The 20,444-nt window shown below is 36.4% G+C and overlaps 1 protein-coding gene across 1 annotated transcript; it reads left to right on the forward strand.

Annotated features, from left to right (window-relative positions):
* Nucleotides 1-10,514: 10,514 nt before the first annotated feature.
* LOC120089324 (benzyl alcohol O-benzoyltransferase-like) lies at nucleotides 10,515-12,684 on the forward strand. The gene is made up of 3 exons (XM_039046759.1): nucleotides 10,515-10,715; nucleotides 11,213-11,464; nucleotides 11,809-12,684. The coding sequence occupies exons 1-3, from the start codon at nucleotides 10,518-10,520 to the stop codon at nucleotides 12,682-12,684; spliced, it is 1,326 nt and encodes a 441-aa protein (XP_038902687.1). The 5' UTR covers nucleotides 10,515-10,517.
* Nucleotides 12,685-20,444: the final 7,760 nt, after the last annotated feature.

A 20,444-nucleotide genomic window follows, 5' to 3' on the forward strand; every position in this document is an offset into this window, starting at 1 on the left:
CGTAGATACCTGAGGATGTTCTTAACAGCTATCTAGTGATCTAATCTTGGATTAGACTGATATCTACTGACTATCCCCACTGCAAAGAAGATGTCAGGTCTAGTACATAACATTGAAACATCAAACTGCCTACGGTAGATGCACAGGGGATCTGTCTCATATTCTCAACCTTTTGAGGTGTTTTAGGACACTGTTCCTTAGACAAAATAACTTTGTGCGTGAAGGCAAAAGGCCCCTCTTGGAGTTCTGGATTGAATATTGGACAAGCATCTTGTCAATATATGACGCCTGAGACAATGCTACATCTTGTTCTTTTGATCTAAAAAGATCTGAATTCACAGAATAAACTGAGCCTCTCCCAAATCTTTCATTTGGAATTGTGTCGGTAGCTTGTTCTTAATTGTAGTCAGTAAACTTACATCATTCTCAATGAGTAGGATATCATCTACATACTGAAATAGTTAAAAAAAAAACATGCAGCGGAAGTATCGAGGATCGATAAGCATTCAAATTCACTAATTTTGGCAAAAACTAAATCATGCTTTTCTAAAAAGAGAGTTTTAAGATCATACCTTTGAAGAACACTCCAAGAAACCGATTGTATAGCGGTTGTCTTCAATAGAAATCATCGTGAACCACCTCCAAGACTTCCCTACTATCTTCTTGGAGCTTTAGGCAGAGTTGTGAGACTCAAGAACAGCTTGAAAAGGTGAAGAACGATGAAGAACACATAGCAGTCGGATAAGAAGAACAGTTTCTTCTTACAGAAGTTTTTCTTTCAAAATTTCTGCATTCCTTTCCCTCAAATGACTCCAAACTTCTTTATATATTGTAGATGAACATGCAAAGAAGTGAAATGCATGGTTTGCAGCTCATGCTTGGAGAATTAATGATGAGAAGATAATGGTTTTTGTGTGAGCAAGAAGATGAAGATAATGGAAAAAGTGCGTTTTCCATTTTGTGCAATATGCAAACGATTTTCATTTTTCTTTTAAAACACAAAATGATTTCAAAACCATTTTGATTAAAAAATGATTTTCTAATATTAATTTCATAAATTAATTTTAAAAATAATAAATAGTTTAATATCAAATATAATTTTTGCACATTAATCATCTTCATATATTTAAATCATATTTAAATTTATATTATCTTGTTCCATTTAATTTGAACGTTTCAAATTAATTTCTCAAGCTACACTAAAGCTTATCCATTTACGAGCTAGTAAGGGAACCTCATGGACCTACAGATCATGGGCTCCAACGATTCGAGATTAATCAACTAAATTCATTAGTCTGATCTAACCTCCATTTGTTAACTAATGGGACACTTCACTATAGCTCATAGTTGAACTCTTTCACTATAGATATATTATGTCCACTTAATAACCATAGTCAGTAAGTCGATCCTTCACAGGTTGTTCATAATCACAGCTAGGTCAAAAATATCGTTTTATCGCTGTGAATACATCTTGTTTCTTAAGTTCCTACTTATCCTTTAATGAATTATTATGATTCATAATCTCTATGAATGAAATCCTTTCTCTATCATGAGAAGGCGGGGCCCCGATTGTTCAAGACCTGGAGTCACTACTTAAGAGAACAACCTATCTGCTAACCCTAGTTAGGGTAGGAGTGAATCTATCTTGCAACGCTATGTCCCTAGCTATTCATTCGGTCATAGAAATAGTCACCTCTCGTTCCCTTGGGGTAGCCTACAAATAGGTAGAACCTTGAACGTGGTTCCAGTTTCTTAGGATTGGCCTCAAGCACATGTGTTGGGCAACCCCAGATTTTGAAATGACGTAAACTAGCTTTATAGCCATTCTATAATGCCAGAAGTGTATTGGCAACACTCTTAGTGGGAACACAGTTCAGGATATAAGTTGTAGTCTTCACTACATAACTCCAAAACGAGTCAGGTAAGAAGCGTAACTCATCATAGACTGAACCATGTCTAATAGGGTTCAATTTCTCCTCTCTGATACTCCATTTTGCTAAGGTGTACCAGGTGTTGAGAGTTGGGATACTATTCCATGTTCTATTAAATAGTTCTGGAAAGTAAAATCCATAAACTTTCCTCCTCGATCAGATAAATGTTTTAATCATTCTATTTAATGCATTCTCAACTTCAGCCTTGAATTCTTTGAACTTTTCAAAAGACTCAGACTTATGTTGCATTAAATAAACGTATCCATATCTTGATAATCATCAGTGAAAGTAATGAAATATTCATAACTTGCCCTAGCTCTTACATTCATCGAACTATAAAGGTCTGAATGCACTGGCTCTAGAGGTGCTTTGGCCCTATGACCTTTCCCAGTAAAAGGCCTTTTAGTCATCTTGCCTTCAAGGCATGACTCACACACATGTAAAGAATTTTCGTGTAACTCACCTAAAAGTCCATTCTTCACCAACCTCTCAATCCTACTGAGTTTAATGTGTCCTAATCTTAGGTGCCAAAGTTGGGCATTTTCCTTAGGAGAATATCTAAGTCGTTTATTTTGAGTTACGACAGTTTTAAACATCTCTATGTTATAGATGGAATTTATTGCTAATGGCCTTAGCACATACAAATTATTTTCTAGTTTAACAGAACATATATCAACACCATTCTGAGTAATAAACACTTTATTATAAGAAAAGTTAAGTTGATAATTACATTCAATAAGACACTTTACAGACACTAAGTTCCTTGTTAAATCAGGAACAATAAATACATCATTCAAAATGAGAAATTTGTTCAGTAAAGTTAACCAGAGACATCCCACTGCCACAACTGAGACGATGTGCATGGTTCCAACTCACATCGTCATCTCACTAGAATCAAGTTGCCGTCAGGAACTAATTCCCTAAAATGAAGAACAAATATGGTTAGTGGCCTAGAGTCTATAATCCAGGCAGAATCATCATTCTCCACTAAACAAGTTTTCAAGACTAGCAAATCGCGTTTACCTTGTTTGGCCTTCTACTTATTTGCAAAATATTTTGGGCAGTTCCTCTTCCAATGCCCATCCTAGTTGCAATGGAAACATTTTCTCTTGTCAACCCTCACTAGTTGTCTACCATTGGAGTAGTAACTCTTGGGTTAGTAGTAGCCTTCCTCTTTCCATCCTTCTTCTTCTTCTTCTACCATTTTGGTACAGGAAGAAGAAGATGAAGACTTAGTTTCAGAGGTCGACCCTTTGTGAAACCTTTTAGATGTGAAGCAACATTTACTTCACCCTTCCTCTTTTTGCTTTTCAACAAGGATTGGAAATTCTGCAACTCATTGGCAGAGTGGTTAGGTTGTAGTCAATCCCGTTCAAAACAACATTGCTACAAAAGTGAAGGAAGCTATCTGGTAAAGATTCCAAAATGATGCTAACCTTGTTGGCCTCATCGATGGATCATCATATTGAGAACATGTTCTCGAACAGATGACCCCTCTTGAGAGCGTCGTGCCTGAGCTGTGCAGACGGTTCTTCGAACATTCCTCGTAGGGACTCCTTGATCTCTCGTGCAGTTACCATGGGCTTTGATCAAGACTTCGCTCAGGCTTTCCAAGATGTACGCTCAGGCCTTCTCGTTCGCCCATGTCCATCGCTCATATGCTTCTCAAATATTTCGAGCAGCAGTAGGAAGTGGAATGGGAGGACACACCTCTATCTGGACAAAACGTAGATCATCGATGATCAAAATCGTGTTTATGGTATTTTTCCATCTAGCATAGTTTTTACCAGTTAGTTTTCACGGCAAGTAAACTTAGAGTCGTTGTAGCTATATAAATTGCTAAAATGGAACAAACTTAATTAAGTCTACTTGCATTAAACCACTTTTAGAAAACCAATCATGTTTTAGCAAAATAGTCTAATGTACCCTAAGTGATATATATTTTTCAATCATTCTTCAGTGAGGCAGGACAAAAGTCACCATAGGGTGATTAGGTATCCCTTCATTGGAATGCAACATTCTCAACCGTTAGTGAGAAACAACTCCTTGTAATTGAAACTAATAGTCACTATTGTTCAATCCAAAATTTGTTAACATCCTTAACAATTTTGTATAAATGTAACCCCTAATTTTTTTTGTTCTAGAGTCTCGCGGTAATGAGGAAACCTTAAGGAAATACATATTAGAACAAGAGACTAAAGTAACCCTATCAATTTCTGGAGATCAAATAAAGAGTCATGCAAAACTGTAATTCTTTCGGGGATGTTCGGATTGAGAGTCGATGTCATTAATTCGACTCCAAATCGAAATAAAAGAAAAATTATAATACTGAACTACTCCTATCACTACTAGAACATAGCACCAATGGTAAGCCTGAGTCGATCCACAGAGAAGCGCGATTGGTTTCGTTAAGCTAATTTTCTAACTAGAGTGATAAATGGGGGGGGGGGGGGGGGGGGGGGGGGGGTTTGATGTGAAAGTGATAAAAGCGGTGAAATTGAAAATAAAATGCAATGGATATATGAAAATGGTAATGGATTCATTTAGTTCTTGGATCAAGTAGCCATTCAATATAAATTAAATCATTGTTTTCGGCCAATATATCATATATGCGAATTATACGTGCATAGCTACCCAACTGATGCAAATTAACTAATCTCTATAAGCCCGAAAATCAATTAATCCGAACTGAGCGAGCGTCCTAATTCGTAATTAAGGCTGGAAAGTCGTGCCTTAACTAACCTACATGCTTCTAGATGCAATTTGGTCCTCGACGGCCATAAAGAACTAGAAACACATGCATTAAGATTCAAGATTCAACTATGTTGATTAAGTGTCAGGAAAGCCGTGTTCAAATAATCAATTTATTCTTTAAATCTAGATTAAACGTGCGATGCAAAGATTCATGGATAGCCTAAAAACCAAAGCATGCTTATCTAATATGTGCAACAAGGGTAAATTCAAAGCATGGACGATACAAGGATACGTGCGAGCTTGAATTTAACAAGCGAATGCATGCATTTTTTATAGGGGCGTCAATCCAAAACATAAAAGCAATTCTAAATTAAACAAGATTGAACAAAACCATAAAGATTGAACAAAAAACACATCAAAATACAAGGAATGTTCGATCTAAGAACTAAACGAAAGATTACCTCATCGATTCATAGACAAGACAATGGGAAACGTCCAATACAAATTCATGATCCAAAAATAAAATAAAAACTAACCTAAAAATACTAAAAACTGAAGGGAATGGAAGAAGAAGGAAGTCTGACTTCGGCCTCCATACATTTCGCTCCTAAAATCGGCCTATACCCCCAAGATTTAGCATGCCTTGACTTAGGGCCGAGGAGATATATTTATAGAATTCATCGTAGTGTTGCAACGCTGATGTGGCGAGAGGGAAGCGTCAGACAAGCAGTCCAATGCTTAGCCAAATGCTCGGTTGCACGCACGCTCAGCTCCATGTCTGTCATTCTTCGCAGCATTGCAACGCTCGCTGATGCTTCTGCCTTTAAGCATTGGAGTTCAACGTTGAGATGCGTTGGGACGCTGACGTTGATTCAACCTCCAAGCATCGCGATGCTTGAAATAGCGTTTCAATGCTACGTACACTGCCAGATACTCGATACTCGATCCTCGTTCATTCGGTAGCATTTCCATGATTATTCGACAGCCTATTACTCGATGGTGCTCAATGGCTGCCTGAAACTCAGTGGAACTCAATGGCATTTTGGTCTTTTCAACTCCTTTGAAGCCCAGATGTTCAAATTAACTCCAAAGTTTTTTAAATTAACCATGTTCTTCACTAAATGATTAATTCTACCTCTTGATTGCTCGGTACCTACAAAATAGGGAACTAAACATATAAAATCCACTAATGAGCCTAAATTAAGATAGAAATAATAGCTCTTTTTGAGAGCTAACATACACCCCCAAATTAATTCTTGCTCGTCCCGAGCAAGGTAAAAACACACAATCAAGTAGAAAATAATTAAAAACATGCTAGCTTAATTCACAAAGTTGTTACTCCAGTTTCAACAGTCAGTTAGAATGTAATTTGTACTCAAGAACGAAATTAAATTATGATCAATAAATGAAGCACAAGTTTAAAAATGATTCCTGATCAATCAATGCATAAGTGAGCCTAGAGTTTTGCTAGTTAAACTTGCACAGCCCGAAAAAGTTTTATAAGGTCTTCATCCCATTTTTTCCCTATGTTGGTTTGGTTATCAACCTTGGACATACCACACTTGCAGAAAAGAGGGCAACACTAAGACAAGGGTGCCTAAATACACACACATAAAACATAAAGGGCATTTCTTTTACCTAGAGGGCTAGGGAACCTACCACTTTTTTTTCCGAGGCCCTAACTAGGCACTGCGGAGGTAGCTCTATTCACCTCTATCTATGCACACACACTATTTTTTTTTCTTTTTTTTAGGCACGCTAGCAAATACCTCTTGCTTTATATTTTTCTATTTTTTTTTAAAAAAAATGCAACTAATTTGCTTTTATTTATTTATTTTTGTTCTTCATTTTTTTTTATTCACAGTAGGCCCTATTTTATCCACTTTGTCTAGTTTTACTCTAAAACAAGCAACTCTAAAACAAGCATAGTTACTCCTAAGTCAAAGGTGGACCTTTCGGGGTGACAACAGAACTACAAACTAGATTACCCAATTCTAAGCATGCAAGACTTTAATTTTACAAAACAATGACTTAAAGATGCAAGTGACAAGAAAAGAATTTAAAAATGGGCTAAAAATCATGATCATGCATTCCTAACGTTCTTTCATGTAAATTTTATTATAGGAAGAGTGTGTCATAAACTATCAGGACAACAATAAAGCAAACACCAAGCAAGGAAATTAAAGCACACAACATAGTACCCCATGGGTACCCCACCCCCAACTTAAAGATATATATTGTCCCCAATATATTTCAAGTAAAGCTAAAAAAGAATGAAAACAAGGGAACAAAAAACTTCCCCTAATAACAATGTCACATAGGGGATGGTGGTGGTAGTGGGCTCGCCTCTTAGAAAGATGCTCTCCTCTCCTATTTCGTCCCTATAAAACAAAAACAAAAAGAATCCTAATCTAGAAAACAAATAAAGAAAACAGTAAAAAAAAATTCACCTGGCTCCCTCCAGGAAGGGAAAATTTTTAACGTCGGTTACTTGACGTGACCTATCCCCTGTCAAGGCACAAAGAAATTCTCGTATTTCTCTGTTCCTTTCTTGGATGAGTCAATAAGATCCTGGCTCAACTGACTCTTGAGAACAAAAAGAACAAAACTAAAAAATATATGATATACAAAATGGAAGAACAGGGCAAGATTTTTTAACCTCTTACTCTATCACCTGGAAATTGACGGGTTTAGCCTCAGGTTCTCCATAGTCCTCACAAAGTAGTTCTAAACATGGCATGCTATCTTCCAACTCATCCTTAATATTGACATAGATTCCCTCATCACTGCACACCTCAGTGATGTCATAAGATGTGTGTAATAGGGGTTCACATCCCCTCTCAACTGAATCAGAAGATTGAGAGACTGAGTCGCTCAAACTTTGAAGATCAGTTCCAACCTCAGTTCTGAAGACTAAAGCTCTCCTGAAGGTTGCACATCTCCTACTAAAAAACAAGATTGTTAATAGTAAGTTTTCTAATCACATCTTTTAATGACATACCTGAGTCGACGGTGTGAGCATGCATCGTCATGTCGGATATGGCAAGGCATGGATCATAGTGGCACTCCCATCCTAGGTTTCCATTGCCATAGGACTCCTCCCATCTAAGCCGATAAAAATTGTCATCTATATAACTAGGATACCCTCCAATGGAGTAGTCTCGTGGTATAGGGTTCCACTATAAATTTGGGCATGCTTGCTCAGGATGATCAGTCTTACATGCTTGCACCTGTTGTAGGTTACCTGCAACAAATTGACTAGCTAAAGAACTTAACTCAGCAAGTTGACTTTGAAGGTCACGAACCTCGTCGTTAAGGCGAGATGCTCCACTCAATTGTTCCCATCCTTGTTGATGATATTTGTCTATGCTTAAAGCACTGACACAAAAATGGAAAACAAATAAAAACCAAAAGAATACTCTAATTAGAAATTTAACTAACGAAACGTCACTGGCTTCCCCAGCAACGACGCCATTTTGTTCGGATCGAGAATCAATTTCGTTAATTTGACTCCAAACAAAAACAAAAGAAAATTTATAATACCGAACGACCCTAATCGAAATGCATACATTTGTCTCATACACTATGGGGATGGTGAGAAAAGATATATTTTACATCCCAGAGGGGCTATAATTGGAGATACCATTGTTTCTGGTACAGAAGTTCCTATAAAAATGGGAAATATCACTATTAAAACGTAGCAACAGTGGTAAGTTCGAGTCAATTCGTAGAGAACTGCGATTGGTTTAATTAAGCTAATTTTCTAACTAGGGCGATAAATGGGGGGGGGCGGGGGGCCCGCGGGCCGCCGGCCGCCGGTCGGAGGGGGGGGGAAAGGAGGGTGGGGGGGGGTTGAATGTGGAAGGGTTAATGCTGAAATTGAGAAGTAAAGTAAATGGATATATGAAACGGTAATGGATTCATTTAGTTCTCAGATCAAGTAGCCATTCAATATAAATTAAATCATTGTTTTCAGCCAACATATCATATATTCGAATTATGCATGCATAGCTACCCAAACGATGCAAATTAAGTAATCTTTATAGGCCTGAAAATCAATTAATCCGAACTGAGGGAGCGTCCTAATTCGTAATTAAGGCTAGAAAGTCGTGCCTTAACTAACCTATATACTCATAGATGCAATTGGGTCTTCAGCGGCCATAAAGAACTAGAAACACATGCATTAAGATTCAGGATTCAACTATGTTGATTAAGTGTCAGGAAAACCGTGTTCAAATAATCAATTTATTCTTTAAATCTAGATTAAACGTGCGATGCAAAGATTCATGGACAGCCTAAAAACCTAAGCATGCTTATCTAATCTGTGCAACAATGGTAAATTCAAAGCATAGATGATACAAGGATACCTGTGAGCTTGAATTTAACTAGCGAAGAGAGGCATTCATGATAGGGGCATCAATCCAACACATAAAAGCAAGTTTAAATTAAACAAGATTCAAGAAAAGCATAAAGATTGAAAAGAAAACTCATCAAAATACAAGAAACGTTTGATCCAAGAACTAAACGAAAGATTACCTTATCATTTCATAGACAAACCTACAGGATACGTCCAATACAAATTCATAATCCAAAAATAAAATAAAAAATAACCTAAAGATACTAAAAATTGAAGGGAATGGAATAAGAAGGAAGTCTGACTTTAGCCTCCATGCATTCAACTCCTAAAATCGGCCTATACCCCCAAAATTTAGCATGCCTTGACCTAGGGCTAAGGACATATATTTATAGGATTCATCGCAGCGTTGCAACGGTTGGAATAGCATTGCAACGCTTATGTGGCAAGAGGGAAGCATCTAACAAGCAATCCAATGCTTAGCCCAACCATTATACGGTGCTTGAAAGAGAAGAAGCACCGTAGAAGACTCTCATATATAGGGCTGAATAGTGTTTAGTTTTGGGCTTTTCTAGGCTTTAAGTTTGGGGTCTTGGGCTGAACAATAAAGAGTAAACATATATATAATTATAAATATATCAATTCATTTATATTTATAAAAATATAAATATCACAGGGGTTTGGGGATTAATCGAGGTCAGGGTCGGGGCCGGGATGGTCCATCCCTGTTCCCACCTCGTCCCCAGACACGGCCCCGAATATTTTCTCCAGTTTGACCCCATTCTCAGTTATCCCCGTCCCAAACGAGTCAGGATCCCGTGGGGACCCTCCTCTGCGGGTTTTTTTGCCAACCCTACTATCAATGTCTATCAGTGATAGAAACTGATAAAAATCTATCATTGATACTATGTGATAGATGCTGATAAAAGACTATCGGTGTCTATTAGTGTCTTTTTATGTATAGTAAAATATCAATGTCTATCAATGATTGATTGCGATAGAGCCAAATGATAAAACTGCTAAAAATATTTTATGATTTAGAAAATTAAAAATTGAGTCCATCCTTTGAAATGAAAAAGAAATATTGATTTCATTGAGAATGTAGAAGATAAAAGGGTAGTTATTTTAAATGATAAAACTGTTAAAAATATTTTATGTATAATAAAATATCAATGTCTATCAATGATTGATTGCGATAGAGTGCGATAGACTTCTATCAATGAGTGATAGAAGTTTATCCCGGTCTACCATTAATAGACAATGACATTTTGCTATATTTGTAAATAAGTCGACTCATTTTCTTTTATTTGAAAACAATCCACGATAAAAATTAAAATAAAAAAGGAATTACTTGTAATTACTTGTGATCTTGGTTCATGCACCTTGTAATTACTTACTTCTATGTTTTGTTCTTTCAACTTTTAGTTTCACCCATCTCTTTATAAATACCACACCTTCACATTCTCATACTCACAAATCTAACCATACATTCCTCTTTCAACTATCAATTATTATCTCCTCACTCACCTTTTTTTCGAATGGAAATGGTGCAAACCATCGACTTTTTCTTTAAAGTACGAAGATGCCAACCAGAATTGATTGCTCCAGCAAACCCTACGCCCTATGAATTTAAACAGCTTTCTGATGTCGATGATCAACAAAGCTTAAGATTTCATGTTCCAATAATAAATATTTATCAGCATAATCCAAGTCTGGAGGGAAAAGATCCAGTGAAGGTAATATTAGATAAACATGAGATGGCAAATTTTTGGCGACAAGATGAGTAAAAATATCCATGTATTTTATAGTATTACGAGGTCTTCTCATATTTTTGGTGTCTCTTTGCATTCACCTTTCGTGGATTGATTTTTTATTTTTTTAATTAAATGTCCATATTTAAACTTCATAGGCTCTAATATCATATTATATAAACATAGGTTTCATCTCTCATGACTTAAAACATTTGTGAGGTCTCATTATCTTTTTAATATTGGATCTTGAGAGATAGAGATGGTGTCTCTTTTCATTCAATGTTCTTGAGTCAGATTTTCTTTTTTCTTTTTCTTCGAACCGAATGCCTATTTGAACTTCATAAGCTCTACTATCATATTATATTAGATAAACATGAGATTCTATCTCGCAACCAAATAAAAATAAGAGAAGTAACTCATGTATATTATAAAATTTGTAAGATCTCCTCATTTCATTTATAACGTGGGATCCTCAACAACAGGTAATAAAAGAAGCAATTGCAAAGACGTTGGTGTTTTACTATCCTTTTGCAGGAAGAGTGAGAGAAGGGCCAGGTAGAAAGCTATTCGTAGAATGTACGGGGGAAGGAATCTTGTTCATTGAAGCAGATGCAGATGTGACCAAGGAACAATTTAGCGATGCACTTCCATATTCACTTTCAAAGGTGGAGGACATTATATACAACCCTCCAAATTCTGATGGGATCCTTAATTCTCCATTATTGCTCATTCAGGTATATCATACTTCTTTTATATCTTTTTTCAAAAAATATGAGGAAAAATGAAAATTTTAAAATTTAAGCCCAATTCGAGAACCAACATGCCCCTCAAGATGGCGGTTTCACCATTCTTCATGGGATAAATTTTTTTTTTTTATTGGATCGGATAGCCGTTTGGGGTTCATGGACTCTAATACCAAATTTGATAATATGCCGTTCATTCTCAAAATTAATTAGCAACGAGAGAAGTATAGCTCATCCATCTTCCAAGGACTATGTTGTTATTGGCTTCTAATGTGAGATTTAAATACTGAATTAACCATTAATTTGACTTTTTATTTCTTTTATTCGTCATGTAGGTCACACGACTCAAGTGTGGAGGTTTCATTTTTGCTATTCGTTTCAATCATACAATGACAGATGCTTTTGGCATTGTCCAATTCATGAAGGCTATAGCAGAGATAGCTCGTGGAGCTTTTGCCCCATCTATTTTTCCAGTATGGCAAAGGACTCTCTTAACCGCAAGAGATCCTCCAAGAATCACTTGTCGCCACTACGAATACGATCACATTGTCGATAATAAGGGTATCCTTAGTCCAATCAACAACATGGTCGATCGCTTCTCCTTTTTTAGCCCACTTCAAATATCCGCCCTTCGTCAAACTTTACCTACCCACCTTCGCCATTGTTCCTCGTTCGAGCTAATCACAGCCTACGTTTGGCGCCTCCGTACCATATCCCTTCAACTTAGACCAGAGGAGGAAGTGCGGTTTCTTTGCATCGTGAATCTACGCTCCAAGTTCGACTTACCGTTAGGGTATTACGGTAATGCTCTTGTTGTCCCTGCAGCAGTCACCACCGCTGCAAAGCTTTGTGAAAACCCACTTGGCTATGCTGTAGAATTGATAAGGAAGGCCAAGGCTAAGGCGACGCAGGAGTACATAAAGTCTATGACGGACCTTATAGTGATTAGAGGACGACCCTCTTTCACTACAAATGTATCATTTACGGTGTCGGATCTAACGAGAGTTGGGTTTGAAGAGGTGGACTTTGGATGGGGAAAGGCCATTTTTGGAGGACCTACAACAGCAAGGCATGGAACTATCCCAGGTATTATAAGCTATTGTATACCTTTCATGAATAAAGAAGGAGAAAAGGGAATTGTGGTACCCCTATGCTTGCCTGCTCCAGCCATGGAAAGATTTATGGAAAAGTTCATGCCTGGTTGCAAGTGAAATAAGTGGTTGATGAAGTTGATAGCCATAAGCAGACCATCATTCCATCTACTTTGTAATAAAAAGGAACAGAAATAGCTAATATATATATATATAGTAATGGCTTTAAAATTTATATTTGGGTTAAATTATGTATTAAAGTCCCATAGCAATAAGATTTTTTATGATTTATTTTGTCATTTCAAAAGTTATATTTTAGTTTTAACTATTCAAGAGCCTATATAGACTGACTGATTTCTAATTGTTTAATTGTTTAATTTTTATCTTTTTACGTTTGAAAACACTTTTTAAAATCTGAACTGTCAATTCAAACTAGTCCCACGCAATCTTTGGATATATGAGATGAGCGATGCCAACAATCAACCACAACATCTAACACAATTGTATGATATTTTGTCGACTTTTATCAAACTCTCGTGGATTTGATCTTGGAACCTTTCCCAAAAGGCTTCGAAACAATAATAGAGACACTGAGACTTTTTTTCGCTACATTCTTGAGATGCCCTCATTGTCCACCACACCCGCATACGAGAGCTTGCTCTTATCGTGGCCAAGAGGAAAGGTTGCTCTTATCATGTCACACTCCAACCACATTACCCTGCCATACCTAGGATGAAGATGCGACGACACTAGACCCCAAGTGAGCGATGGGAATCTCTGCTGCCAAATATATCTAAATGTGTTTTAACTTCAATAATTAAAAATTCTATGTATATGGCGCAAGAAAAATTAAAATCCTAGCTTACTCAAACCTCAATTTTTTTTAGCTATATGTAGCTGCAAAGAGGATATGTAAAGACTGACGAGACGTCGACAATTTTTTATAAGCAAATTTTCGGTGAAACTCAAGAGTACCCTATTGATCGAGTAATAAATTTAATAAAAAATAAATCTTTAGGAAATCCAATCTCATTCTAATAAAAAGCTTAAGCTCTATATCATTAGAAATCATGAAAAACATAGTATCAACTCAAAATATTTTAAAAAACTCAAACTTATACCCATATCTCCAATCAGATTGATGTTGAGTAATCTCAATATGCACAATAAAAGCAACCTTTAGTCATACCATGCATCGAGGAATTTCAAAATGCATAACACAGCAAATTTGGTTATACTATATATCAAATAATCTAAAAAAATATGATAGAGAAATATAATTTGATCATCTATGCATGTTGTGCTGGCTATTTCTAATGTTAGGATTACGTAGACAAACTCCACATTGATGATATATATATATATATATATATATATATATATATATATATATTTGACTAGGATGAAAAGTCAAAATTTAGGAAATATTTAGAATCACTTGCTAAATGTTTTTTTGGGTTTTGTACACCAATAGCATAATTAAATAGGCCAAATTGCATGGATAACTTTAATGCATCATTTTTTTTTCATGAATAGTATAATATGTTACATTATTACAAGCCCAAAAACCTATAGTACTCCCATTGATTTCTAGCCTTTTATTAAAAGAAAAAAAAAAACCAAAAGACACAAATATGGAAACCAAAGATAGAAATCATTTGCCATAAAAGTAGTTTTTTCCAAAATTTTCAAAACCCACAAAGAAAATTTCATTTCCATTAAATTTAGAAAATTCTGTTTCTTTCTTAATTTGTCTTACAAATTCAGGTTACAAATTCTGAAATTTGACTTGAAATTTAGAATCTCCAAATTTAGTTTGTTTGCTGTTCACACAAGATTTCAAGAGAAGTTTATTTCGTGGAACTTGAACGTTGTATTTGTATTAATTTTGTAGAAAGTGAATACAATCTCTAATACATAATATTTTGATGCTTTCAAAATAAACTATAGTCTTTAAGCTGGTTGATCTTCTTGGATGATCGACCTTTGGGCTTGTTGATCTTCTTCGATGACTGGCCTTTGGACTTGATGATCTTCTTGGATGATCGACCTTTCGACTTATTGATTTCTTCGATCACCAGCCTTTGGATTTGTTGATCTTATTGAATGATCGGCCTTTTGGGTTTTTTGATCTTCTTGAGGGATTAGTGTTCGCACGAGACTTCTGGAGAAACTTGTTTCGTGGAGTTGAACTTGAGTTGGTGTTGATGTTAAAGGTTATTTGATGCGATGTGGTTTGATCTCTAGTATTTGATCCTCTTATTCTCTCTTGGTTGGGTGGATGTGCTTTACTTGAAGAAGAAAAACACCGAACATTCTTGAAGTAGAAGTCTTGGAAGAGTGTTTGTGTCTCCAAGGGTCTTCTGTCTTCTAGGAGTGCAGCTTCAGCAGTCTTGGGAGTCTTCTGCTTGTTGATATTAGGAGTCTTGGGAGTCTTTTGCTTGTTGATGAATTCTCTCTGGGGTCTCTGAATGTAGAATTTCTTGTATCTTCAAAGAACTTCAGTCTTTAGAAGGCTTGTATCTTCAAAACACTTCAGTCTTCAGAATGCTTGTATCTTCGAAGGACTTCAGTCTTCAGGTGTGGTCAGTTTCAAGAGTCAAGGAGTCTTCTGATTGTAGACAATTCCCTATAAGCTCTCTGGAGTATATAACTGTTGACCTCTCAAAATGAGGAACGCTTCTCTATTTATAGAGTTCACAGGTGGGCTTGGGCTCGGTTGATCCATGGGCCTAGCCCTGTCTCTTATACACATCTAGATGTGTATAAGAGACAGGTATATAACTGTTGACCTCTCAAAATGAGGAACGCTTCTCTATTTATAGAGTTCACAGGTGGGCTTGGGCTCGGTTGATCCATGGGCCTAGCCTTTGGGCCCAATTAGTTGGACTTGGGCTTAATTGGTCCATGGGTCTAGCCTTTGGGCTCAATTAATCGGATTTAGGCCTGATTTGACATTTGGGTCAAATTCAACCTATTTTTGGGCTTAGTTGGACTTTGACCGAAATAATAATATCAAATTGGGCCTAATTAATCTTATCTGATTCAACAGTCATTATAAAAATACCGTGATCGAAATTTTTCTTCAACTCCTAATTGAGCCCATATTGCCAAATTTACAAAAAAAAAAAAAAAAAAAAAGTTTTATCCCAATTTAATTTGATTTGGATTTAAGATACAATTTGGGATATGCCCAGATTTTAATAAAAGATCCATTGAGATTTTTTTCTTATTCACAATTTATTTCGATTGAAGAAAAAAAAAAAACTAGACAACTTGAATTTGGAATAAAATTTAGAATATAGCCAAATTTTAATTTGAGATTTTACCTCAATTTGATTTGGATTTAAGATAAAATTTGGGATATGTCCTAATTTCAATAAAAGATTAATTGAGATTTTTTTCTTATCTGCGATTTATTTTGATTGAAGATAAAAACTCAATAGAATACTTGAATTTGGAATATTGCCAAAGTTTAATTTGAGATGAATTTAAGATCTTTCCCATAACATGATTTGGAAATAGAGATAAGAACCTATATTTAGATGAATTTGATATAAAATTTGGAAGATGCTGAAATTTTAATTTGAAATTTTATCCTTAATTATTTGGCTTGAGGATAAAAGTCTAGTGATTTAGTGAATTAGATTTGGGATAAAATTTGGAATATGCCCAAATTTTAATTTGAGATTTTATCTTAATAATTTGGCTTGAGGATAAAAGTTTGATGATTTAGATTTGGGATAAAATTTGGAATGTGTCCAAATTTTAATTTGAGATTTTATTTACAATTTAATTTCAACGTTGAACAATTTGATTTTGAATAAAATTTGAAATATGGTCAGATTTTAATTTGTAATTTTATCCACAATTTAAATTTGATTTGGAATAAAATTTGGAATATGTCCAAATCTTAGTTGAAGATAAATTTGAGGACAAAATCTAATAAGATTAAATTAAATAGCAAAATTTGTTTAATTTAATTTGAAATTACGATAGAATCAAATTAGGAAATCTAATAAAAAATTTAATATTTTAAATCAAATCTTTTATTTGATTTCGATTTCCTAATTTGTTATGGAACCAGAAACCTCTATAAATAGAACCCGAAACCCCTCTATTATCCTTATCCCCTCATCTTCTAATCTTTTCTTTCTCTCATTTTCCTCTTTTCTTTCAATGTTTTCTTTTTTTTTTTAATCTTTTATTTCTTTCTTTCTTTTTCTTTTTTTTTTCTATTTTTCTATTTTTCTATTTTTTTCTTTTACTAATCTTTCATTTTTCTTTCTTTTTTTTTCTTACTTTGATCTTTTCTGTTTCGTTTTCTTTTTTTTTTAACTTCTTTTTTCTTACAAAACGAAGCCATACTTGAATTTTGGAGATAAAGCGAAGCCGCACCTGAATTTTGGAGATGAAGCAAAGCCATAGTTGAATTTTGGAGATGAAGCGAAACCACACTTGACTTTTGGAGATGAAACGACGCCACACTTGACTTTGGGAGATGAAGCGACGCCATACTTGACTTTTGGAGATGAAGCGACGCCACACTTGACTTTTGGAGATGAAGCGAAGCTGCACTTGACTTTCGGAGATGAAGCGAAGCTGCAGTTGACTTTCGGAGATGGAGTGAAGCCGCACTTGACTTTCGGAGATGAAGCGAAGCCGCGCCAGACTCGTGGAGATGAAGTGAAGCCATGCCAGACTTGTGGAGATGAAGCGAAGCCACGGCAGACTTGTGGAGATGGAGGGAAGCCATTCCAGACTTGTGGAGATGGAGGGAAGCCATTCCAGACCTGTGGAGATGAAGCAAAGCCATGCCAGACTTGTGGAGATGAAGCAAAGTGATGCTAAACTTGTGAAGATAAAGCGAGCCATGCCAGACTTTGGAGATGAAGAAAAGTCACGTCATTGGTTTGGAGACGAAGCGAAGCCACGCCATGACTATGAAGATGAAACAAACCACACCAGACTTTGGAGATGAAGTGAAGATGCATCATGATTCTGTAAACCGAGTCATTGAAGATGTAGCCGAGCCATGCACACCTACCATGAACTTGAAGATGAAGCGGAGTCATACACACCGACCTAAGATGGAGCGGAGCCATGAACACCGACCTTGAACTTGAAGATGGAGTGGAGCCATGCACACCAACCTAGAACTTGAAGACGGAAGTGGGGTCATGCATGCCAATCTTGAACTTAAAGATGGAGCAGCATCGATGGAGAAACATCAACGAGACCTTCGCGTTTGAGTTTGACAAAGCATCGGAAAATCCTCCGCATTTGAGTTTGACGAAGCATCGACAAATCCTCTGCACTTGAGCTTGAAAAATCGGTGAACCCTTCGCATTTGAACTTGAAGCATCGGCGAATCCTCTGCACTTGAGTTTGACGAAGCATCAATGAATCTTCACATTGAGCTCGACTTCGCGACTTTGAGCATGAAGATGGCATTGTAAAGCCTCCAGACTTGAGCATTCGACGAAGCCTCTGAACTTGAAGATGGAGGAGCATCCAAGTTTGATTTTAAAGAGGAAGTGAAGCGCATTCCAAGTGTGTGCCTTTTATTTACTGTGCTAGCTCCTTACGAGGGATGAACATCTTCAATCCATTGTGTTGCCCCCAATAGGGATGAACATCTTTAATCTGGAGTGTATCCTTTAACGGGGATGATCAACATCAATCTTGTAGTATCATACTTAGGTGGTTGTGGTACCATTTCTAATGGACTAACTTAAATTTCTTTAAGTTGCCTTCGTACCCTTAAAGAAAGGGATCAAATCATGACGTAGTTTAAGTTTTTTTTTTTTTTTTTTTTAACTGGACTGAACTTGAAGTTTCTTTCAAGCTACCTATATACCCTTTATAATGATAGGGATCAAGTCATAATGTAGTTCAAAAAGAATATATATTTTTTTATGCTCGACTGAATTTAACTTTCTCTAAGTTTCTTGTGTACCCTTTATAATGACAGGGATCAAGTCGTAACGTAGTTCGTACAAGATTTTTTTTTTCGACCGTTCACATTTTAAGTTCATGCGGGCCAGGAGCATCATGTAGTTTAGGCTCTTGCGATGAGGAGCTTCTTATTTAAACTTCAGAAGCTCTTATTTCATCATGGTTTTGATCACTCTTTTTATTTGTAGGATTCGTCAATATGATCAATTTTGGCTTTACTATCAAGGAACCTTTTGTACTTATGTCAACAAAAAATTTCTTCTTCATGCGTAAAAGGACACCACTGCGAATCTTTTCGTTATTGTTTTCTTCATGGAATGACGTCGCCTTCAAGATTTTCATCCTTCCTTTATGTTGATCGCTTGTTGTCTTAAGACGATAAAAAACAGATGCTGAAGGTCGATCTTTCTTTGATGTGGATATACTTAGCCTTTTGAAGGCCGAAGTTCGAGTAGAAGTAGTTGTTGGACATTGTTCTTCTTCTCCTACCGTAACCATACTCAATCTTTGAAAGACTGAAGATTGAGCACTTGCAGGCTTAATACGATCGAGGACAGAAGTTCTTTGCTTCATTTCTTCTGAGTCTTTGACTTCTTCGACAGTTATATGATTGTTGTCGACTTTCACTATGCCGACAGTGTGACATGCAATAACTTCTGATACTTTCTCTGGATGATTATTGAAAAAGCTTATTGGGAGAAATACTGCCGAAGTTTCCAGCCGTCGGAATTGAGGAAAGTTCTTGTCTTCTTTCTTAACAGGTTTAGGCTTCTGTGTCATCTTTTTGCCTTTCTTTTTATGAGTCTTGTTCCTTCTTCTATAGCTTCGATAGGAACGTGACTCTTTTTGGGTGGATTTTGGCTATCTTCTTTTTCGACGAGTTACAACTATCCACCCTTTGTTGTCATCTCCAACAAGCTCATCTTTCTTTTTGGAATTTGCTGTTTGAATCTCTTGCTGGAACCAAACAACTATAGGCTCGAAGGCTCCAAACTAGATCAGGCTTTGTCTTTGAGCATGGGACACAGACAGTGTTGGAATACTTGAAGTTGCTGCTACTTTAGCTTGATTGCCTGAGCTATTTCATCCAAATATAACTCAATCTTCTTTTCACGAGCCAACTTCAGAATTCGTTCCTTCAACACGAAGCACCTTTCAACTGGGTGACTAATGACCCAATGATACTTGCAGTAGTTAGGATCATCTACTTTTCCTGCTTGTTCCGGCCGCTTGCATTCCTGCAACTCAATTAAAAGCATTTCCTTTCAAGGTATGGACGAACTGCTTGACTAGCTGGTCTTCTTTGGTTCCTACATTTTCGCAGGTTTCAATGAAGTGTGCAACATATTGTTTTTTATTGTCCTTTCCATCGAACTGCTGGAACTTTGGAGGTTGATACCCAGCTGGCATTCTTAGGTTGTCAATTCTCTTGGTGTACGGCTTGGAGTACATAAACAAGGATTGTGATGGTCTTTCATATTGAACCCGTATGGAGTTTGTAAGCATATCCTGTAGTTGTTGAATTGACAGAGTGGCAACAGAGGTAGATTGTTGCAGATGGTCTTTCTACAAGACAGTCTTTCCTTTGTCATTGGCTTTTGTAGTTAGAGATTGACTCGACTCAGCAGTTTCCCGAGCCTGTATTTGATCTCTTAAAGTAACAATTTCATGATCTCACTCTTCAACTGCCTTCGTTAGAAAATTTATCTTCCTTTCCATCTCTGTCATGGCTGACTCAGCTATTACGTCAGTCACCATGACAGATACCATATCAAAGTACGATTCTTTATCTGATGGATCAGTAGTAAAAACATAGCCATCGAACAAAGGATTTTCTCAAATAACGATCCCGCCTTTAGTAGATTCCATTAGTTTTTCTGTAGTGACAAAGCTTATGTAAGTATCGCTTGTGACGGTAGCTT

Source organism: Benincasa hispida, chromosome 10 (assembly GCF_009727055.1).
Source record: "Benincasa hispida cultivar B227 chromosome 10, ASM972705v1, whole genome shotgun sequence".
Taxonomy (NCBI): domain Eukaryota; kingdom Viridiplantae; phylum Streptophyta; class Magnoliopsida; order Cucurbitales; family Cucurbitaceae; genus Benincasa; species Benincasa hispida.